Raw genomic sequence first — 26,056 nt, forward strand, 5'->3', positions numbered from 1 at the left:
AATACCCCTTTCAAATCGTGAATAAAGTAAGCACTATCAAATATCTACCCTCAACACACAACGTCAAAAACTGTGAAGTTCGGTACCATTAGATGGTGCACTGAAAGCATTTTTTGTTGGCGTTTTAAAAGTTTAGAATCTACTATGTTCTAGTAGTTTTGTGTATTATAAATGTTTTTTTCGCTGTGTTGATTTGAAAAAAAAATCTAATTTGAAAATTTAAACATATTATTTTCTTTTTCGTAGATGAATATAGCAATACAGAATTACATGACGTCAATGGACAATACAACAAGTATGTCACGTCACATGCCTGTTTCACAGATTTATGAAAAAACGGTCTTGCGGAACGTCAGGTAAATACAGGTTCTTGCTTTGCCATAAAGATAACACAATATTTGAATGCCAGGATATTATCTGACATGCGCATGTTGTTACTTTATAAGAAGGTAATTAATTTCATTGATGACAAAGGTATGTGCAGTTATATTATGATTTCATTCACATTGTTTATGTAGAATAAAATGTTATTTAAGGTGGTACCTAACACTACAGGGAGATAACTCTGTAAAGTCAGCTAAACGTTTTAATTACGTTGTGTTGTAAAAGGAATATTAAGCTTCTCAGTGATCAAATTTGATGTTTGTAAAACTGCTATATAACCAGTGTAATATCTCGATAAAATGGTTTGTTCAAAATTTGTGATTTTTGTATATTTTTATTAAAGGGGCAAAGTAAGTACTTTGTCAAAATTTTATGAAAATTAAACGAGTCAAATTAATTATAGTGAAAGTGTTGGTTACCACCTTAATTATTCAATTACAAGTTTGTGAGAAGGTAATGAGAACGGAGTACTCATTTCTATCTTTTATTTTTTTTTACATGAATTAGTAAATGTATTTTTAACTTTATTCCAGTGAACTTGGTGGTAATGTAATGGTGACATTTGACATAATATTAAAAGCTCGTTATTTTATAATGCAAGATGGTTCAACTATGATGATTGATAGTAGTATGGTCAAGAAAATAGTGTCAGTTGCAGTTGGTGATAATCAAATTGACTTACACGTCATAGGTAAGCATTATGTAAAAGACAAACAACGTAATTTGCTGATAGTTCGACTTGGTGTCTGTTTAATCCTACGGGATGTCACGTCAGGTCATTCGCCCTGGAGACTTTAAATCCGATGCTTCTTGTTACTCGTTAAAATACCTTTTCAATTTCTAGATTGACAATGCAAATTATGTTTTTTATGTTCAACCCAAATTATAACATATACGAATCGTCTAGTAAGACATAGGACATATGCGCAACTGGAAGTTAAGACGTTCAAACATCCAATCTTCTCATACAGATCCTTTCAAGAAATTTTCGAAAAATTATTGTTTTTATCAAATTAAAAATTCAAGTTTTATTCAACAAAAGACGAAAAAAGATTGCTAACATGTAAATACTGTCATTTCTTTTAGATTTAGGTTCATCACCAGATATAACAACCCTAGAAGGGACAATTGATGTTGAATCTACAACACATGTTACAGGGAACACCTCTTCTACGTTGCAGCCACGTGGTATATATATGATAGTTCAAAACACACACTTGATAAAACTTCACATACTTGATAATGAATATTGTGGGTTAGGAAGGAGGCAAACCACCAGCTTCGCTGTCAATAAATTCATAAAATCGTATTACATGTGCTAGTAGAAATGTAGCATCTTTCTACAAGAATCTAAAGTGATATTAGATGATAAAGCAACAGAAAGATGTATTTTATTAGTCCTAACAATATAAAACTTGTCATGTTGCAATCTTTCATAGCTTGCTATAAGGTATGGGTTTTGTTCATGCGTGAAGGTCGTAAAAGAGGGACAAAAGATACCAGAGGCACAGTCAAACTTATAAATCGAAAATAAACTGACAACGCCATGGCTAAAAATGAAAAGGACAAACAGACAAACAATAATACACATGACACAATATAGAAAACTAAAGAATAAACAACACGAACCCTACCAAAAGCTAGGGTGATCTCAGGTGCTCCGGAAGGGTAAGCAAATCCTGCTCCACATGTAGCAACTGTCGTGTTGCTTATGAGATATCAAATCCGGTAAATAGTCTAATTCGGTAGGTCACATTTATAAAAGGGAAGGGGATTGTAGTTACGACGTAAGGAACATATCCGATATCATTTGTGAAACGGTTATTCCATAACGGTCAACCAACTCGTGATGGCGTCCGTAAAATTTACGAAGAGATGTAATGTAACCGTCAGTTGCTATATATTCTCTATTTGATCTAAGCAATGCTACTATATCTCCTTATATGTATTAAAGGCATACGATACAGTTTTGATCCCGTATTTACATTTCGATAAAAATTCCCATATAGACTATTTTTCACCTGATTAAATCAAATATGTAGTAAAAAAAATACCTTCCTGTGCTACTTTTTGAGTAAAATGAGGTCGAAATTTTGCATATTTGCTAAAAATTTGGATTTGTTGCCGTATTTTCCCTTTCGAAAGTAAGACATATTTTGTTTGTTATAAAAGAGAAACACTAACTGTTTTTTGTTAAATAACTTGTAGTTTCTGTATTTTATAAGTATTCTAAAAATTTATACATCTTTTATTCAGAAATAACTCAAATTTATCAAATGTTTATGAATGTAGAAAAAAAACATCATTTTTTGCTGTATATTTATCAAATTTAAAAAAAATGCACTTTTTACGTTTTCATGAAAATTAGCACACATAATCTTGCTACATAAGGTAACACGATACCGAATGACGTTACGCCATGAGTTATCGTTTCTGACGTTATCGAATAACGTTCACACAGATAAGCCAATTCAGCGGGTTTTGTGTAGCATTTTTAACGGTAACTTTCCCTAGATGCAGAGTGCCGAGAGTTTTGATGCAATACGTAGCGGTTATTTGACATAGATTGTTTTATCGTTTTCCGGCAATCATTCCGCTCATTGTTAATCTTTAAAAAGTATTACTTTACTTTTTAAATATTCTGTTTCTTTGATATTTAAGCATCTGCACGCTTTATCTATATATGTTCTTATGCATAACAGGCACAGTTTTATCACTTTATTTTTATTCTTGGTATAGATATAGGAAGATGTGGTGTGAGTGCCAATGAGACAACTCTCCATCCAAATAACAATTTATAAAAGTAAACCTTGGTTTATTTTTGCAATAAGTACTTATTCATGATTCACGCCGTATCCCCATGAAATTTTGTTTTGAAAGTAGAAATCTAATTCATAGAAGCTTAGGATGATGTGTGAAAAAAAACGGGGAATTTTACAACTATTAATTCGTTTTAATATGGTCATCAAAAACACCGCTCGGACAAAATTGAAATTTATTTGGATGAGAATACGGATATAATTAGGGGGGAAAGCACAATACAAGCAGACGTTGAAAATCATACAGAAAATAGTTTGTTTGTATGGAATATTAAAAAAGTGGTTATTTAGCCGAATAACTTTTCCTGTGTTCCATGTGTAAACAGTCTCTGAAATTCATTGGTCTGTACAGAGTAAATTCGATATAGTTTTGGAAATATTTTAAAATACAGTGCCAGCTTTGTAATCGTATAAACCACGTCTACTCAGGACGGACAGCAACATCGGAATGAAGCATTAGAAAGTTAACGAACTTCAAGGCTGAGAAATACATGGGCACTTGATTCGACAGAAATTAAATTACAAAATTCAGGTTCCGTTACAGTCTGAATAAAGCCAGCCCCGAGTATCCACTTGCGTCTACAAACGCAAGTTGATAGTTGGGGCTGGCTGTAGTCAGACCGGTTCCGTGTTCACTGATTCCGTTATAATTTTTTTCTCGAAATTTACATGCAAACGGCTGACTTTTTATTATTCAAACGGCAGCAGACTGTAAGAAAGCTATATCTTGAAATCATTTAGATTTTATATTCGTGTTAATTTACGCTTGCACAGGTATTCGGTGTTTTTTTAGTTTTTAGTTGGAAATAATGTACATGTACAAGTTGGTAGGCAAAACGACTGAAAGAAAATTAACAAAGTTACCTTTTAGGGCTCTGAGGGCCACATTGCTCGCATAATAGGCGTCGGAAAATGCTCGGAAAGTTTCTTTCTTAAAATCAGTTTTTAGAACAAGTATACAAGTATATATATATATATATATGTATAGCGTCAGTTTAAATTTTCCCGACCATCATCGCGGATGCCCTGCCTCTATTGCAAAACCTACCTATTGTATTTATTGTTAACTTGTTCTCGTCCTGAACATGCATGAACTATTTTCCACTGGACGTTAACCAACCAATAATTAAAGCAATCAATCCTACAATTTACCCCCGTCACTTGGAACTTTAGTTGTTAAAATTTAAATCATTGCCTCTAATTTTTTCAAAAAATTCGACAAAGTTTAAACGCAGATCGCGAGGAAGACCAAAATTGAACAGTTACGCAAAACTAAATATTTACGTTACCGCTTGCTCATTTTGGAAGTGGGGTAACATGAGACTTTATTTGTAAAAGTACAAGTACAAATAAAAGAAAAATTGTGTACATGTTCATGTTATTTGTACAAAAGTTGGCTGATAGAATGATAAATGGAGATATGTGATATGTAATTTATAAGATAGCAACAGCTGGGCATTAATTAACTGACATCAACACCTTAAAGACATGAAGAAAATCGTGACTAATGCTAATTGGAATAGTATCTTTACACTTCTTATTTGTAGTTTTAGTAAACGTTGGAAAATTTTGAGTATGTCTAGTATAATTGTCACAGTAACATTTCAGTCTCTTGGTAAATATTAGTTTAAGTCTTAAAACTTTTGCTCTTCTCTAGAAAATTCATACCATTATGAAATATAAGGAGATGCGGTAAAATTTCCAATCAGTCAAGTTTCCACCAAAGACGAAATGACGGAAATGCTATCCTTCTTACATTGCTACTACATTTCAGATCTCCAAATTACCATTCCATTATATGAACTGCATATTCAAAAATATGCATTGTCACCAAATTACTTATAAAGCACGTATCATCATATTGTTTTACATTTGTCCGTTCGACCGTTAATCCCGCACTTAGTATATATAGAGTTAATTCGGCTAATTATTTAGAACTACAGTAGTTTTGCTTCAGCTTTAAAACTATGTGCCTGGTGTTACTACTCATATTATAGGTGCGCATATCGTCTGGAGTTTCTTTTTTGTTTCATGACAGGCTGCTGGATTAGGCATTTTGATAAAAATACAAAGGCACACAGAGTACAGACTCCGGCTTACATCTGATACAGGTTGAATTTCAAGCTGGAACTTTTAAATTTCGCAGTTGTTTTACTTATATAAAAAATGCATATATGATCTCAAGATTTGTAATGTAAATAATTTTTCACAAATGACAGAATGTTGAAATTTGTGAAATTTTGCATACAGTTTGCTAACCCGAATAATTCAGTCCCTCCCCGTAATCGATCTCTCCTACTTACTTAATGTAGTAAGCGGAATATAACGACTAAATTATTCGGGTTAACAGTTTGCAAGGTTTGGCCAACTTGCTGAGGCTTAAATTAAAATATTGTTTGTTTGCCCTTTACCGACCGACCCTGTCAATTCGTTCCGCCTGAAAATCTTTTATTTGTATTTACCAGCAAGATTTTATTTTATTTTATCTTTTCGTTCCTACCAAAAATCTTATATTTGTATTTCCCGCTCAAAACTTTTTTACCGGAATCCTCGGGTTTTATCTTTACCGTATAAGGTCTAGTCCGTTTGGTATCTCGTGAGCGTTTGACATGCATACTTGCATATAGAGTTTCAAAGCATTTGTTTGAAATCGATGTTGAACGCTTTGAGAAAACGGTAAGCGGAAGAAGGGATCCCGTAGACCGCCCTACGTCACGATTCATGAATTATGCATATTCTATTTATAGGCTATTTTAAACGATTCGGAAAATACTAATGCTAAAAATAGAATTTTCTTAACATGTAAAACTATCTTAAAAAAACGATGCAAAATCATTAACTTTCATGGAGAGTGGTAGAGGGTTATTTTCGTGGTACGTGATTGGTTTTTTTTTATTTCACGTTCAACGTGTTTTTACTTTTTTATTTAACGTTCAGTCGTGCAAAACAGCGAGGTGTTCAACATGTTCAATATGTTCTGCTTATGTAAATTTTATACGTGCTTCGTGATTCAAATGCTTATTTTGCGTGCTCAGTATTTTTCAAAAAAAAAAAAAACAACACTAGACAGGGATCGTCAACATGGACAAGAACGAAATTGATATAATTTTGTTTCCGTGATAAGAAATGATAAGGCGGTAAGACCAATGATGTTGTTCCTTTATTTGCATTTTTAAAGTTCAGGATATCTTTATATATACTTTTCTAAAAGCTGTAAATTATGTGTACACACTAAATAGGGAATATTAAGTAAAACAAAGACTTCATATATACAAGAGGACAGTGACTCAGTCACAAAAGGTTCACCTTAAAGTCTTTATTTTTCGTGCAACGTTCATGACAGAAATTATTTCACGTTCAACGTGAACTTAAATAGGAAAATGTTCCGCATTACAGTAGCATATATCATTGTGCCCTCATTAAGCAAATACATATTCCTTTTTGAGATATATATGATATTTCACATACTAGTATATATGACACACAGTATTGGTACCTTAATTATGTTGTAAAGACTTGCAAATGTCCCATGCACGTGATCCCATGGCTTTGAATATACTACGGAGTTAATAATATTTTTATTATCTGCTTAATAGAGTACTTTGATGTAGGCAAATTGATAAAAAAAAACATGTAGCTAACACGTTCTTAGAAACGAGACATTACCTTTACAGGGTGTGAGGGGGTGGTGATAGTGGCGGTGGGGAAGGGGGTGCTGGTCTTCGTTTCCCCTGTTATTTGTTTATAATGAAGCTACATGTTCTATTAGGGTGTTCTACGGGATCTTCTGGTCGGTCTACATGATCCCCTGTTGTCTGAACCTTATATTTATAGTTATTTAAACCATTGTGGTGACGTCAGCCTATTCATTTACAGTGGATTCTTTTTCTAGAATCAACGCTTCCGAAATCCGTCGCTGAAATGGACTCACCAGATTATATTCTATTGTTTCCTTTGTGTGCCTAATATCATTTAGTTTGAATTGACTAATTTCCTGATTTCTGTTCACTAATGGAATTATTTTTAAAAACTTACCTTTATTTTTTGTAATTTCTATATGCCTTCACTGGGAATCGAACCCGTCCATACATTGTGAAACTTGTTACTGACATTAACATATCGACGAAACCTCTGGGCTACCAATCGGTTACGATTTAAAAGTATATTTTATATATATAAATGAATATATGATATACATCGGTACAACGGACACACATGGCTTCTACCTTTATATATACATAATAGGTAATCGTATAGTATGAGTTGGTAGCCACGAGGTTTCGTAGTTACGATAAATGAGTTAAAGCTAAGATCTTGTCTGTTTAGGTTCGAATCCCTGAATTCTCTTTGTTGTTCCAATAGTCAAGATTTCCAGTTTTTGTTCTTGTTTTGAATGTTAGTGGATAATTTGTGTAAAAAAAAGCGTTTTGGTCGTTTCTTATCGGATAATGGTTGGCTATTCCATATGTTTCAAACAAAACAAAACTGGATTGCATAATATTGGTCCATTTTTGTTTTATAAATTTATATTATATGATTTCATCTGTTTTACTACATAATTTTACAAATTTTAATTCGCAAATTCTTATGCTAGAAAATCGTGATATGTCTTGAATTAGGCTTTTTGCTAGAAATTTCGGAAACATACTTATTATATGCACTATATATAATGTTTTTGTCGGGTTGTTGTCCCTTTGACACATTCGCCATTTCCATTAAGATCAATTCAAATAGAAATAAGTTCGAATATGTCTTAGTCTTATTTTGTAAAAACAGATAACATTCGGATGCCTGATGATATGAAGATCTTTCAGGCCAGACGTGCTGTGTTATAATATATTTGTATTTTTTTAACCATTTAATTGTGATATCTTATTTATTGTAATAGTTCGTCTGACACGATTACATGGTTATTTCAACTCACTTACAATACCTTCTAATTAAGAATAGGCATTAATTTTCAAAAGATATTATCACAATAGTTTAAGTGATAGATACAATGGATAAGCGTTGATTCATGAAAAACAAACCATTCGCCCTGCGGGCTCATGGTTTCTTTTTCAAGAATCAACGCTTATCCATTGTATCTATATCACAGAACGTTCTATAGGATCTCTTATATTGTTTGTTTATCATGTATATATAGCAAAGGACGTTCTACAGGATCCCCTGTTGTCTGAACATTATATATAAAGTATAAAACGTTCTATAGGATACTCTATTGTTTGTTTTTGAAGTATCTAATAGAGGAATTTTTACGAGATCCCTTGGCCGGTCTGTGTGATCCCCTGCTTTCTCAACATTATGTATCTACTACAAGACGTTCTAAAGTATCCCCGTTGTTTGTTTTTCAAGTATATACTATAGGGCGTTCTACACGATCCCCTGGTCGGTCTACGGGATCCCCTGTTTTCTCAACATTATATCTACTATAAGACGTTCTATAGGATCCCCTATTGTTTGTTAATCAAGTATATACTAAAGGGCGTTCTACAGGATCCCCTGGGCGGTCTTCAGGATCCCTTGTTGTCTGAACATTATATATCTACTAAAGGTCGTTCTATAAGACCCCCTATTGATGGTTTTTCATGTTTATACTATAGGGCGTTCTACAGGATCCCCTGGGCGGTCTACAGGATCCCCTGTTGTCTTAACATTATATATCTACTATAGGACGTTCTATAGGATCCCTTTATTGTTTGTTTATTATTAATATACTAAAGGGCGTTCTACTGGATTCCCTGGGCGGTCTACAGAATGCCCTGTTGATTATTTTTTTATGTTTATATTATAGGGCTTTCTACAGGATCCACTGGGCGGTCTACAGGATGCCCATTTGTTTAAAAATCTATATCTACTATAAGACGTTCTAAAGTATCCCCCGTTGTTTGTTTTTCATTTATAAACTATAGGGCGTTCTACAGGATCCCCTGGTCGGTCTACAGGATTTCCTGTTTTCTCAACATAATATATCTACTATAAGACGTTCTATAGGATCCCCTATTGTTTGTTAATCAAGTATATACTAAAGGGCGTTCTACAGGATCCCTTGTTGTCTGAACATTATATATCTACTAGAGGTCGTTCTATAAGACCCCCTATTGATGGTTTTTCATGTTTATACTATAGGGCGTTCTACAGGATCCCCTGGGCGGTCTACAGGATCCCCTGTTGTCTTAACATTATATATCTACTATAGGACGTTCTATAGGATCCCTTTATTGTTTGTTTATTATTAATATACTAAAGGGCGTTCTACTGGATCCCCTGGGCGGTCTACAGAATGCCCTGTTGATTGTTTTTTTTTATGTTTATATTATAGGGCTTTCTACAGGATCCACTGGGCGGTCTACAGGATGCCCATTTGTTTAAAAATCTATATCTACTATAAGACGTTCTAAAGTATCCCCCGTTGTTTGTTTTTCATTTATATACTATAGGGCGTTCTACAGGATCCCCTGGGCGGTCTACAGGATTTCCTGTTTTCTCAACATAATATATCTACTATAAGACGTTCTATAGGATCCCCTATTGTTTGTTAATCAAGTATATACTAAAGGGCGTTCTAAAGGATCCCTTGGGCGGTCTAAAGGATACCCTGTTGTCTTTACATTATATATGTACTAAATGGCGTTCTATAAGACCCCCTGTTGATTGTTTTTTCATGTTTATACTATACGGCGTTCTAAAGGATCACCTGTTTTCTCAACATTATTTTTCTGCTATGAGACGTTCTATAGGATCCCATGTTGTTTGTCAATCATTTATATACCAAAGGGCGTTCAATAGGATCCCCTAGGCAGTCTACAGGATCCCCTTTTGTCTGAACATTATATATTTACTATAGAACATTCTACAGGATCCCCAGTTGTTTGTTTATCATCTTTATACTAAAGGGCGTTCTACAGGATACCATGGGCGGTCTACAGGATCCCCTGTTGTCTTTACATTATATATCTACTATAGGACGTTCTATAGGATCCCTATATTGTTTGTTTATTATTAATATACTAAAGGGCGTTCTACTGGATCCCCTGGGCGGTCTACAGGATGCCCTGTTGATTGTTTTTTTATGTTTATATTATAGGGCTTTCTACAGGATCCACTGGGCGGTCTACAGGATGCCCATTTGTTTAAAAATCTATATCTACTATAAAAAGTTCTAAAGTATCCCCTGTTGTTTGTTTTTCATTTATATACTATAGGGCGTTCTACAGGATCCCCTGGGCGGTCTACAGGATTCCCTATTTTCTCAACATAATATATCTACTATAAGACGTTCTATAGGATCCCCTATTGTTTGTTAATCAAGTATACACTAAAGGGCGTTCTAAAGGATCCCTTGGGCGGTCTAAAGGATACCCTGTTGTCTTTACATTATATATGTACTATAGGACGTTCTATAGGATCCCTATATTGTTTGTTTATTATTTATATACTAAAGGGCGTTCTACTGGATCCCCTGGGCGGTCTACAGGATCCCCTGTTTTCTCAACATAATATATCTACTATACGACGTTCTATAGGATCCTATGTTGTTTGTTAATCATTTATATACTAAAGGGCGTTCAATAGGATCCCCTAGGCAGTCTACAGGATCCCCTTTTGTCTGAACATTATTTATTTACTATAGGACATTCTACAGGATCCCCAGTGGTTTGTTTATCATGTTTATACTAAAGGGCGTTCTACAGGATACCATGGGCGGTCTACAGGATCCCCTGTTGTCTTTACATTAGATATCTACTATAGTACGTTCTATAGGATCCCTATATTGTTTGTTTATTATTTATATACTAAACGGCGTTCTACTGGATCCCCTGGGCGGTCTGCAGGATCCCCTGAACAACAAACAACAGGGGACCCTATAGAACGTCCTATAGTAGATATATTATGTTGAGAAAACAGGGGATCCTGTAGACCGCTTAAGGGATCCTGTAGAACGCCCTATAGTATACACTTGAAAAACAAACAACAGGGGATGCTGTAGAACGTCTTATAGTAAATAAAATAATGTTGAGAAAACTAGGGATCCTGCAGACCGTCCAGGGAATCCTGCAGAACGCCCTATAGTATAAACATGAACAACAAACAACAAACAACAGGGGGCCCTATAGAACGTCATATAGTAGATATATAATGTTGAGAAAACAGGAGATCCTAAAGACCGCCCAAGGGATCATAAAAGCCTTATAGTATATACATGAAAAACAAACTACAGGGGGACTTATAGAATTTCCTTTCTCAGATGCATAATTTTTAACAAAAGAGGATCCTGTAGACCGCCCTGGGGATCCTGTAGAACGCCCTATAGTATACACTTGAAAAACCAACAACAGGGGATCCTGTAGAACGTCTTATAGTAAATGAATAATGTTGAGAAAACTGGGGATCCTGCAGACCGCCCAGGGGATACTGTAGAACGCCCTTTAGTATAAACATGAACAACAAACAACAGGGGACCCTATAGAACGTCCTATAGTAGATATATTATGTTGAGAAAACAGGGGATCCTGTAGACCGCCTAGGGGATCCTGTAGAACGCCCTATAGTATACACTTGAAAAACCAACAACAGGGGATCCTTTAGAACGTCTTATAGTAAATGAATAATGTTGAGAAAACTGGGGATCCTGCAGACCGCCCAGGGGATACTGTAGAACGCCCTATAGTATAAACATGAACAACAAACAACAGGGGACCCTATAGAACGTCCTATAGTAGATATATTATGTTGAGGAAACAGGGGATCCTGTAGACCGCCTAAGGGATCCTGTAGAACGCCCTATAGTATACACTTGAAAAACAAACAACAGGGGATCCTGTAGAACGTCTTATAGTAAATGAATAATGTTGAGAAAACTGGGGATCCTGCAGACCGCCCAGGGGATACTGTAGAACGCCCTATAGTATAAACATGAACAACAAACAACAGGGGACCCTATAGAACGTCCTATAGTGGATATATTATGTTGAGAAAACAGGGGATCCTGTAGACCGCCTAGGGGATCCTGTAGAACGCCCTATAGTATACACTTGAAAAACCAACAACAGGGGATCCTGTAGAACGTCTTATAGTAAATGAATAATGTTGAGAAAACTGGGGATCCTGCAGACCGCCCAGGGGATACTGTAGAACGCCCTATAGTATAAACATGAACAACAAACAACAGGGGACCCTATAGAACGTCCTATAGTAGATATATTATGTTGAGAAAACAGGGGATCCTGTAGACCGCCTAAGGGATCCTGTAGAACGCCCTATAGTATACACTTGAAAAACAAACAACAGGGGATGCTGTAGAACGTCTTATAGTAAATGAATAATGTTGAGAAAACTAGGGATCCTGCAGACCGTCCAGGGAATCCTGCAGAACAACCTATAGTATAAACATGAACAACAAACAACAAACAACAGGGGGCCCTATAAAACGTCATATAGTAGATATATAATGTTGAGAAAACAGGAGATCCTGAAGACCGCCCAAGGGATCATAAAAGCCTTATAGTATATACATGAAAAACAAACTACAGGGGGACTTATAGAATTTCCTTTCTCAGATGCATAATTTTTAACAAAAGAGGATCCTGTAGACCGCCCTGGGGATCCTGTAGAACGACCTATAGTATAAACATTCAAAACAATCAATAGGGGGTCTTATAGAACGTCCTTTAGTATATATATAATGTTCAGACAACAGGGGATCGTGTAGACCGTCCAGTGAATGAACAACAAACAACAGGGGATCCTATAGAACGTCTTATAGTGGATATATAATGTTGAGAAAACAGGGGATCCTGTAGACTGCCCAGGGGATACTGTAGAACGCCCTATAGTATAAACATGAACAACAAACAACAGGGGACCCTATAGAACGTCCTATAGTAGATATATTGTGTTGAGAAAACAGGGGATCCTGTAGACCGCCTAGGGGATCCTGTAGGGTCCCCTGTTGTTTGTTGTTCATGTTTATACTATAGGGCGTTCTACAGTATCCCCTGGGCGGTCTTCAGGATCCCCAGTTTTCTCAACATTATTCATTTACTATAAGACGTTCTACAGGATCCCCTGTTGTTGGTTTTTCAAGTGGATACTATAGGGCGTTCTACAGAACGTCCTATAGTAGATATATTATGTTGAGAAAACAGGGGATCCTGTAGACCGCCTAAGGGATCCTGTAGAACGCCCTATAGTATACACTTGAAAAACAAACAACACGGGATCCTGTAGAACGTCTTATAGTAAATAAATAATGTTCAGAAAACTAGGGATCCTGCAGACCGTCCAGGGGATCCTGCAGAACGCCCTATAGTATAAACATGAACAACAAACAACAGGGGGCCCTATAGAACGTCATATAGTAGATATATAATGTTGAGAAAACAGGGGATCCTGTAGAACGTCTTATAGTATAAAATGAACAACAAACAACAGGGGGCCTTATAGAACGTTCTATAGTTGATATATAATGTTGAGAAAAAACGGGATCCGACAGACCGACCAAGGGATCCTATAGAAAATCGTATAGTATAAACATGAAAAACAATCAACAGGGGGTCTTATAGAACGTCCTATAGAAGATATATAATGTTAAGACAACAGGGGATCCTGCAGACCGCCCAAGGCATCTTAAAAGCCCTATAGTATATACATGATAAACAAATAACAGGGGAACCTATAGAATTTCCTATCTCAGATGCATGATTTTTTAACAAAAGAGGATCCTGTAGACCGCCCAGAGGATACTGTAGAACGCCCTATAGTATAAACATGAACAACAAACAACAGGGGACCCTATAGAACGTCTTATAGTAGATAAATAATGTCGAGAAAAGAGAAGATCCTTTAAACCAACCAAGGGATCCTATAGAAAGCCTTATAGTATATACATGATAAACAAACAACAGGGGAACCTATTGAAAGTATCATCTTAAATGCATAATTTTTATAAACAGGGTATCCTGTTGATCGATCGCTCAGGTATTCTGTAGAACGCCCTATAGTATATACTTGAAAAAAAACCAACAGGGGAACCTTTAGAAGGTCCTATCTTAAATGCATAATTTTCATAAGCAACAGGGCACCCTGTAGACCGTCCAGGGGATCATGTAGAACGCCCTATAGTATAGACTTGAAAAATAAACAACAGGGGATCCTATAGAACGTCTTATAGTAGATAAATAATGTTGAGAAAACAGGGGATCCTGCAGACTGCCCAGGGGATACTGTAGAACGCCCTATACTATAAACCTGAACAACAAACAACAGGGGATCATATAGAACGTCATATAGTAGATATATAATGTTGAGAAAACAAGGGATCCTGTAGACCGCCTATGGGATCCTGTAGAACGCCCTATAGTATACACTTGAAAAATAAACAACAGGGGATCCGGTAGAACGTTCTCTTAGCATAGTAGATACATCAAAAACAAACAATAGGGTATCCTATAGAACGTTCTATAGTTTATATATAATGTTGAGAAAACAGGGGATCCCACAGACCGACCAAGGGATCCAGTAGAGAGTCCTCTAGTATACACATGATAAACAAACAACAGGGGACTCTATAGAACGTTCTCTTAGATTGGTAGATACATCAAAAACAAACAATAGGGTATCCTATAGAACGTTCTATAGTTTATATATAATGTTGAGAAAACAGGGGATCCCACAGACTGACCAAGGGATCCAGTAGAGAGTCCTCTAGTATACACATGATAAACAAACAACAGGGGTTACTGTAGAACGCCCTATAGTATAAACATGAACAACAAAGAACAGGGGGCCCTATAGAACGTCATATAGTCGATATATAATGTTGAGAAAACAGGGGATCATGTAGACCGCCTAAGGGATCCTGTAGAAAGCCCTATAGTATACACTTGAAAAACAAACAACAGGGGATCCTATAGAACGTCTTATAGTAGATAAATAATGTTGAGAAAACAGGGGATCCTGCAGAACGCCATGGGGATACTGTAGAACGCCCTATACCATAAACCTGAACAACAAACAACAGGGGATTCTATAGAACGTTCTCTTAGATTGGTAGATACATCAAAAACAAACAATAGTGTATCCTATAGAACGTTCTATAGTTTATATATAATTTTCAGACAACAGGGGATCTGGAGAACACGCCCTTTAGTATATACATTATAAACAAACAATATGGGATCCTATATATATTTTTTCCCAAAATTACAGGGCCCATAAAGGGTATAAAATCAGATACAATTGATTTACATAATTGGTAACAACAACAATTATAGAGGCATATACATATATATTTGGAATATAAGCATTGGTCAGAATCAAGCCAAAAACCACATATATATTGTGAATAAAAGAATAATAAAATTACATTATATATGTATTTATTCTCAAATTGTTTACTTGACTTAGTGTCAGTGTTCATACCTGATCTCCTTAATTCAAAACAGTCACCAATATAACAGCCCAGTTTTTCCATAGAGTAACATTTTCTTGGGTCAAGAGCCATAGAAATTTAGAAGATTTATTTAAATTTATAAAATAATAACAATTGTTAGAAATGTCTTGGAAAAAATCGTCCCTTTGAATATCATAAAGAGGGCATTCTAATAAAACATGAAGCTCATCTTCAACTTTACCGAATGAGCAATTAGAACAAAGACGCTCAGATCTTTCTATATGTTTTTTTGAATATCTGTTTGTCTCAATTTTAAAATGAGCGCTTATTCTTAATTTACAAATTGACTTTCTTTTTTTTGAAGTCCTGTAATTCTAAATATTTTTCTTTCTTAAAACAATTTTTTCCCTTTTTCGGAGTTAATGGTTTGATGCTTCAGTTTATTCCAAAATATGAAAGAACTTTTACATAGTTTATTTTTAACATACTGCCATAAAAACAATTAATTGGTCAAAATTTGGTAATTCAATCTCTTTCTGAATATAATCTACCCTATAGAATACCATGTATTTACATAAGAACTATGTAACTGTATGTTTACAACATATAAATGCATCAAATAATAATCCTTCTTTCAAACGTTCCAGTCTATGACAATATTTTAACATTGATAAAATTATAGTAAAATACATAGGATATCTACCAATCTCTGACATTACAGCTATATTACTTGACTTTCTGTTTACACCAAAAATATATTTCATAAATTTGGTATGAGCTTTTTCAGAAGAATCCTGACCAAAAACTTGTTCCTATAGAGAACGTTCTATACTATAGTAGATATATAATATTCAGACAACAAGGGATCCTGTAGAACCATGAGAACGTCCTTTAGTGTATACATGATAAACAAACAATATAAGGGATCCTATAGAACGTTCTGTAGTAGATATATGAGGTTCAGACTACAGGGGATCATGTAGAACGACCAGGGGATCCTGTAGAACGCCCTAACCATGCTAACAGTAGCTTTATTGTAAACAAGTAACAACGGTTCCTATAGAACGTCCAGCTATAGTAGAATGGTCAGACAACAGGGGGTCAAATTACAGATTCGTTTCTTTAAACGCAGACTAACCCGAATAATTCAGTCGTTATATTCCGCTGATCTACGAAGGCTACATTAACGCCTGAACGTCTTCCTCGATCAAGACCGTCAACCGGAAAATTCACACCGCTTTGCAATATGGGAATTTTGATTTAAATTGGCAGCTAAAGAAGGAGGAGTTCCGGATGTTAATTGATGATAAATGATGTAAACTGATGTTAATTGATGTTAAATAATTATTATCGGATTTGTGTTAATTGAACACACGTGTTTAGTAAGACAATTTCAAGAGAGTTGCGCAGACTCATATCCTGATCGCCGCTGATTGGCTCTCTCTCACAGAGAGCAGGCGACGCGGCCAATGATCACAAGGAGTTCAAGCCCTCGTGTGGGAGAAAATCGGACACGGAAAGGGCTTGAATTATTCGAGTTAAACGCAGACCAGTTTAAACACCCTCTCACACTCCTGTAAAGCCTTAGTACGTGTAACATGTTTAACACGTGTAAGCTACATTTTTTTTCAATTTGCCTACATAAAAATACTCTTTTAACATGTTAAACGGATAATAAAAATATTAGTAACTCCATAGTATATCCAAAGCCATGGGACCACGTGCATGTGACATTTGCAGGTCTTTACAACATAATTAAGGCACTAAATACTACTGTTGATCATATCTATATGAAATGTATCATGTGTATTTTAAAAAGGAATCTGTATATATATTTGCACAATGATATATATGCATGATATGCTACTGTAATGCGGTACATTTTCCTTTTTTTTCATGTGATATAAATAAAGCAAATTCACCGTGTTTCATGAAAGTTAATGATTTTGAATTGTTTTTTTTTAATAGTTGTACATGTTGAGAATATTCTATTTTTAGAATAAGTATTTTCAGAATCGTTTATAAATAGCCTATAAATAGAATATGCATAATTCATGAATCGTGACGTAGGGCGGTCTACGGGATCCCTTCTTCCGCTTACCTGAGAAAACATGATGATATGACGTTAGCTGCGAAAACGTAGCTCTTAAGGTCCTTTTGATGATTTTTGATATTTGCGGACCATAGATCTATGGCAAAAAAAAAAATATCAAAGGACAATAGAGCTACGTTTTCGCAGCCAGATATGACGTACGTTACTCTGTATCTTTATACTTGGAGAGCAGGGTTCACTTACAAAAAAGTTCGTTTAATACAAAATTGTCAACGTGTGTACAAACTTTTTTGTAAACGGACGTAGTATTCTATGTACAGTAGGGATGGCCTTTTGTGATCCGTAGATCAGGATGATTATGTTAAAGATGCCTTAGACCAGCATTGCTGTATTATTTATCATGTTTATATCTGACATGAACCAAAGGTGGCAAAAGCCTGTAAAGTGGAGAATATTTGGCAGTAAAAGCTCCCAAGTTTTCCAAACAGATCATTTATAAATTGCGATGTAGAATACGTACCCGAATGGAATAGACTACCAGACAATCTCGTGTGTACTAAGACAATTGAGAGCTTTAAACTTTGGTTGCTCTCACAACGTTGGATTAATTTCCCAGCGCCTCTCTCCCGTTGCCACTGATGCCATATATACTGGCCCTGCAACGTACTTATTCAGATTCAGAATTGAGTTCAAGTCTTGTAGCATTTTTATTGGAAACACAGACACACACGAAAATTTAAACACTCTAGGGACTTTTTCTACTAGTAATGTATCTCTGCCCGGACATATTTTACCAGGACAAAGTAATCGCTTATAATATACAGAAAACCTTAAGGTAGAGGTCAGCGTACAAGGTACGTAGTACAGAATAGTAGTGCAGGTTAAAACTTTTCAAAGTTCCAGGCATATACACGTTGAAAATATGCGGCACAGCTCTATATTTTGATATTTGAAAACAAAGTAGTCTTGCATATGAATTAACTTCACATTCTACATGATATTTTTTTTTTCAAAACTTCCTGGGACTATTATACTACTAGTCCCATCAACTTATTAGCAAAAGCAAAACAGACAAAAATGACATTATGCAGATTTTGTATATTATGTTTCTTGTCACTTGTGTATACAATGTACTATGTTTGCATTTTAACCCGTCAGGGTTTTATGTTTTTTTGCAATATAAAATAAAATATTATACCTACCTGCCTACCCATGACAAAAAATATACCGAGCCAAATTATTTTTTTTGGGAAAAAAATAAAATATTTTACCTACCTACCTACCCTGTTTCAAAACATAGGGTCGGAAAAGGGCAAACAAACAATATTTTAATTTAGGCCTGAGCAAACAAGTAACACATTTACATAACGCAGAGTACACTATACTACATGTATTGTATGTACCAAGTCAGGAATATGACAGCTGTTTATCATTCTTTTGATGTTTTTCAGCTTTTGATTTCGTCATTTGATAAGGGATTTTTTCGTTTTGATTTTTTCTTGGAGTTTTGTTATTTTATTTTTTGGAATGTGTATTTTATCATGATCATTATTTTTCCTCATAAATTTCACAAAATCTTTTTTGACTGGTGCATCAAATGTGTCTTTTATAAACAACTGTTTTCAAAATTGTATTGTATCGTCCCGAACATGCATGAACTATTTGCCACTGAACGTTAAACAACCATCAAACCGAGCAATTAAAAAAACTGTTAAATGAATCAATTTTTTAAAAATACTATATTTCTGCATCACGGGTATTTTTTATGGTTTTAATCAAATTTTAGAACAAAGATATTATTTAAATAATTTTATTTCAAATATTTACGTGAATTTAAAGTGTACAAAATTCCGGTGATTTATGCATGAACTATTATCATAAGATTCACATGGAACCTGTTCACGCAAGTTTCAAGTCATGATATGCTCGTTTGATGTGAAAATCGGACGATATTGATATTAATTCATATGAGTGAAATTCCATGTGCAGGACGAAATAAAATTATATCTGATTCAGTAGAATTTTATGTTGCATTACTGGGAACTTTACGACAGTCGACAGGGGAAATGAAAATAAAATGTACTCATTCAGATCCCGACACATATTTTTCTCTCCATTTCTCTGAGAAGGAATAACGTTATATTCCGTACACCATAGCGTCACACGTTTTTGGTCAAATTCTAGGCCTATCGATCAACTTTGAAGCCATTTATTTCAAAATAAAGGATGGTGACATATGAGTTTCTATACGTGTATGGATTCACTATGCAATCCTGGATATTATGTTAGTTTTTTGTTTTTCTCCGTATATAAGAAAATAGCCATCCATTCGAAAATCTAAAAAGGTAAGCCGAAAAAAGGCATTTCCCCTATATACCTAAGTAAATTTGTCGCCAAAATTGACGTTTTCCTATGAAAATTACAAAAAAACAAAAATGGTGACCCCATTTTTTATTACATATTCCGATGTAACCCGATTCAAAGTACACGTATGCCAAAAATTTTGGAAATCGGGAGATATGCCATTCGGTATCGTGTTACCTTAATAAAAAAAAATGGCATTTTAAAAAAGAGGGGTCCGTGAACTCGTTTTCAAGTTAAATAAGTTTGAATGATAAATCATTCGAAAACGGTATCTTTTCCCCGATAGTCATAGTTTGACGTCTCGAAAATAACAATTTACGTTAGCAACGTGATTACCTCTCCTGTAACTGTATCGTATGCCCTTAAGGTTAATATAGAGAAAAATATACAGTAATGTAAGGTAGTCTTTGTGATATGTCAATGTAAATCGTAGAGAGTTTTGAATAAAGTAAACAGGAAGAGATTATACAGATACTAGTATTGTACTAACACCACCTTTCTATATGAAATAGTGCGAAATAAAACAAAAGGCATATGACGACAAAAACATGAGCCTACACTGGTGATTTGAGATAGAAGAACACATATCTTTTAGACCTTGCAAGTCATATTATCAATGTTAACTAACACAATTTCTCAGTTTCTTAACATTATTCTTTTCAATTTGAATTTCAGAGATATCATGTAATGAAAACTATAACGCATCAAATGGAAGGATACAATCCCCGAATTATCCAGCAGACTATTCGAATTCAATGACTTGTCATTATTTGATACAGAGTCCATTGATGTTACCAATAACGTTGTCATTCATTGATTTTGAAGTCGAGGCTAGGAGCAGTGGATCATGTTATGATTATGTTGAAGTAAGTTGTTTAAATGAACATGTGTGATATGGTGTGCATGTGGAAAAGTAACACAGTTTACAAAAACTGCATGAAAAGCTCATTATATATTGTGGTCGTCAGTTTTTGTAAAAAAAAAATGGTTATACGGCTAGCGTTAATCATGACGCTATTTTAAACACACTTGGCTCATATGGATAATAGTTTGTGTTATTGCCTATAATTTTGAAACTATAATGACCAGAGAGAACTTTGAAGACAATACTTTTGAGAAGAAATTAACCATAAGGAAAAATCTAAAAATAATGATTATGATCGTTAGGTCTCTTTGTTTTTAAAAGTAGTCCCATTAAAATATCAAGATCTTTTCAATACGGACATCAAATAAATATTTGTGATACACAATTTCCTATTAAAAATCTTTCCGATATTATAACTTCGCAGTTATCCAAATTAATAGTTTGAGAATTCATTCGTTTTTGTCTGTATAATCAAATAGAGTTACTGTGACAATACTTCGTTCAAATACTTGAAGCATTATCACTGTGTCTAAACCACACCGGCAAAATTTGCTCGGACTCGATGGTATCTAACATCCGGCACAATGACGGAACACCAATAGACAAAAGAAAGGTAGGTTTCTCCTTATTTTTTTATTTTTTTTATGATATCGAAAAATATATATACATATACAACTTATTTCTATTGTGAGATGCAATATTTTCTACAACCGTTTTATATTAACGGAGAAATAAGTCAAAATGCATGTCAAAATGACGAATTGAGTGAACCTTGCCTCGAAATTGTTTAATTTCTCGTTAAATAGTTCACATTGTACGGAAAGAAAGGTACGGGAAGAAAGATATTGACACGGAAATTGTAAATTTAGTTATTATGAGCATCTCAATAATTGTATTTCTGTGTATGGAACGAAAGAAAAGGGTCATGTCAAATTAAAATAAACCGGTTTCGTCAATGTTGTTACTACACAATCACCCGGTTTCGTCTATATATATCACCCGGTTTTTTTTGTTTTTTTTGAACAAACAATTTATGAAAAGAAACTTTGGCACGGATCTGAACATTGTCTTTCGAGAATTTAAATATATATTTATTGTAAAGTAAACTTGGCGTGTTAAAATCTATTTTAAACGGGCACTTTTGGACATAGTTAATTATGATAATACACATTTTCCTAATGAAAGGCGTATCTCTTATTTCACTTAACTTCAAACTAATTTTAAATAAAATATAAATACTGAATAGCAAATACTGGTATCTAATTATTTTGTAACATTATTATATTTTCTTTGTTTATAATAGTAATATTTTAAAGATGAAAAATAAAAGGATGTGTTTTGATTGTGCCATAATTTTAATTTACTATACTATATTATATACACTTAGTTTACAATATTTACTATCAATTATTAATACATTTATGCATTCAATCATTGACGAACAGTCCCAAACTGACTATAGTCTATACTGTTCTGCACAAATTAATCATGCATGCAGTCCCGCCAGATTTTCTGGTACTATATATACTGTGTTACTTGCGCACTAAAACGAGTTTTCACACTTAAGCATCATAGCAGTGAGATTTGTAACTTTCTCCCCGTTTCTGGTAGGCACATTTATTTTCATAGGCATGTTTTTCACATTATTTTTACAGTTCAAATTCATTTTTTGTACAGTTCAAATTCAATTGAAACTTCAAGATAACTTTCGAAAACAACATCTGACAGTTTTGTATTTTCAATGTGAATAGAAGTTGGTTTGCAAAACATGACCGTCATTTATATCTAGGTCTTATTAAGAAGAAGTGACGGTAACCACTTATCCCATAAACATTGACAATGAGACAACTTTCTTTTGGACACAAAAATTATGTTGAATTAATCAAGTTTAGGTCAGCGTATGCCTTAAACAATAAGAAAAACACACAAACTGCAAAAGGGCCCTAAATTATAAATGTAAAACAATTCAAACAAGAAAACTACCTGCCTATTTTATGTTCAAAACGCATATGGTATAAAGCAACCAAAGACAACCGTGGAATTACAAGCGTGCATGTGATTCGGGAATGGAATGAGTCAAAGTGTTGTCGCTGACACAAACAGTACAACAAAAGTACAAATAATAAAAAATGATGAAAAAACCTTAACTCGTCCGATGACAGAGCCTGTATAGTAAATGCGCGATGTGTGCCAAAACTTGTATCATAGTTAAAATTATCCCTTAAATATAATAAATATACATGTATTCGCAGTTTACTATGAAGTCCACTATCACTGAACTAGTATATATATTTATTATGGGCCCAGCTAAAGGACGCCACCGGATGCGGGAGTTTCTCGCTTCATTGAAGACCCATTGTGGCCTTAAGGTGTTTTCTGCTCTATGGTCGGGTTGTTGTCGCTTGGAATTTGTATGAATTTTTCATGTTGATAGACATTTTTAAATAATACGTCCACTTTGAAATAAACTAAATCCGTCTGTCCGTATATATTGTCAAAATATATTGACCAACGTCAGTGTACGATCATCATAACACAACGGCGACAGTACAGACTCGTTTTGTTTTAGTAATGTTAACAAAATAATTATTATTGAATTTTGTCGATGACCTGAGACTATTATACTATTATACTAATTTGTACATAGCAGTATAGTTAAAATAAGGGATAAAAAAAATATTTTAATGCATGGTAGTTGTAATCCTACATTCATTTTCTATGTCGATTATGAATGCATATACAGTTGTCTTATTATCAACGTTTATCCTTAAGAAGATTTATTTTTAACGATTGTAGAAAAGATTACATACATAGAATGATTAGATTACTTATAAAGGTGTCCATCCTTTTGTGCGAAAAAATCACATATCAATTGTGTGTTTCGATTTTTAAGACCGTAAACTTTAATTTCAAGTTTAAACATGTTCAACATATTTTCCCATAACTCATATAGAAAACGCATATTTAGAGAGCTTTAATCTCAATATGCTGTTAAAAAATTTCGGAATGCAAAGTAAATTAAAATATTTGTGTTCTATAAGAGTAGGAATTCAAGTTTTTGCTTATTATTTATTTGAATCTGAGACTCATATAAATAATAAGCCGTTGTCCGGTGAACGAATTTGTTTTCCAACGACCCACAAAACTCCATTTGAACGCTGAAATTAAATAAACAATTATAATGTAATGCGATTATGATTTTTTTTATTTGACCAAACCGGGTTATGCATTTTGAAATCTATGACGAAACCGGGTTGTATACATTGACGAAACCGGCCAGTTCCATTTTGACATGACCCATTTCTTTCGTTCCATACACAGAGATACAATTATGGAGATGCTCATAATAACTAAATTTGCAATCTCCGTGTCAATATCTATCTTCCCGTACCTTTCTTTCCGTACAATGTGAACAATTTAACGAGAAATTAAACAATTTCGAGGCAAGGTTCACTCAATTCGTCATTTTGACATGCATTTTGACTTATTTCTCCGTTAATATAGAACGGTTGTAGAAAATATTGCATCTCACAATAGAAAATAGTTGTATATGTATATATATTTTTCGATATCATAAAACAAATAAAAAAATAAGGAGAAACCTACCTTTCTTTTGTCTATTGGTGTTCCGTCATTGTGCCGGATGTTAGATACCATCGAGTCCGAGCAAATTTTGCCGGTGTGGTTTAGACACAGTGATTATACAAATGTACGTACAATGCAAAATATTTGTTTCACAATAGCCATGATTCGCTTAGTGAAAAAGGTCTGACAGAATCAAGAAAAGACTCCATATTATTAGTGTTATAACACTTGTGGTGTTTTGTTGCTGTTCTTTTTCCCACAGCTATATCTGTGATTGACAATGTTGTCCTTAGGAAAACATTCTAAACTTGTATATATTATAAACACATTATATTCGGGGAGAAACCATCTCAGAGAAAGACATTCGTTATAAATAAAACCCATTAATTGTAGCAGGAAAGCTTTCTATGTTAAATTCTGAAATTGGTCATCAGTTTGAATAAAGAGTTTTTCATTCTATGTAAAATAAAAGTAAAGTCATAAAAATACCGAACACTAGGGGAAAATTCTAAACTGAATGTCCCTTTAATGACCCGAAAACTGTCAAAACATGTTCAAGCACAGAATTTCAATAAAATAGAGGATGGAAATAAGGAATGTGTCGAAGAGAAAAAAAAACTGTGTAAGCGGAGAACAATCCAACTAAAAAATTTAAATCACAAAAATACTGAACCCCGAGGAAATTCAAAATGGAAAGTCCCTTATAAAATGGCAAAATCAGAAGCTAAAACAGATCAAACAATTGGATGACAACTGTCATATTCCTAATTTGGTACATGCTGTTTCTTATGTAGAAAATGTTGGATTAAACCTGTTGCTTAGCTAGCTAAACCTCTCACATGCTTTACAGTAGCATGTAATTCAATTATATTCACAACAATTTGTAAACAAATCAAACGGCCAAAATAGGGAAAAAATGGCGTACAGCAGTCAAATATACACCTTATCCCGAATTTTGATGGAAAACATACTTTAATTGATTATTCATGTTATTAGAGCTCTTTCGTTCTCGGAAGTTTAGTAGAACAGAAACAGGTCCTGCCTATCTTGGTAACAGGCGAATAGAAACAGAATATTCAAAAACGGATGTGTTCTCTGAAATTTAATGAGATTATATATGCATATTCATATAGCTATCAAAGACGATATCATGTTCGTTTATTTTCAGATATATGACGGGAGTTCGTCAACAGATCATCGCCTAGCGAAGTATTGTGGTAGTTCCCTACCAAACCCTGTAACAGCTTTCTCTGCTGAGATGCTTATTGTTTTTTACACCGACGGATCAGTTGTTATGAGAGGATTCAATGCCATGTTTTTAGATTTTTCTAGTAAGTGAATAAACACAACAAATATTTCACTGATGTTTTACATTGAGATAATCTTTTTTGAACTTAGTTCTACTAAAAGATGAATACTACCTTTCCGGATAATGCAGATATATCTTATTAAGTACAGTTTTCACTAATATAACCAATAACAGATTTATTAGTTACGATAAAGGGTTGTTATTTTTTAATGTTTACGTCAGACGGTGTCATTGCCAATAAGATAACTCTCCACCACGGACCAAATAAACTCATCATAGATAC

At 34.3% G+C, this 26,056-nt stretch overlaps 1 protein-coding gene across 1 annotated transcript in view; it reads left to right on the forward strand.

Annotated features, from left to right (window-relative positions):
- The window catches only part of LOC143053736 (uncharacterized), a gene marked incomplete at its 3' end in the record, with an annotated part of 72,064 nt that overhangs the window by 15,861 nt on the left and 30,147 nt on the right, over nt 1-26,056 (forward strand). Inside the window, exons 8-12 of the mRNA XM_076226519.1 lie at nt 247-356; nt 918-1,075; nt 1,471-1,572; nt 20,690-20,880; nt 25,633-25,795. Coding sequence (XP_076082634.1) covers nt 247-356; nt 918-1,075; nt 1,471-1,572; nt 20,690-20,880; nt 25,633-25,795 — 724 coding nt within the window. The remainder of the gene's footprint in view (nt 1-246; nt 357-917; nt 1,076-1,470; nt 1,573-20,689; nt 20,881-25,632; nt 25,796-26,056) is intronic.

The sequence above is a fragment of the Mytilus galloprovincialis genome, chromosome 12 (assembly GCF_965363235.1).
Source record: "Mytilus galloprovincialis chromosome 12, xbMytGall1.hap1.1, whole genome shotgun sequence".
NCBI lineage: Eukaryota > Metazoa > Mollusca > Bivalvia > Mytilida > Mytilidae > Mytilus > Mytilus galloprovincialis.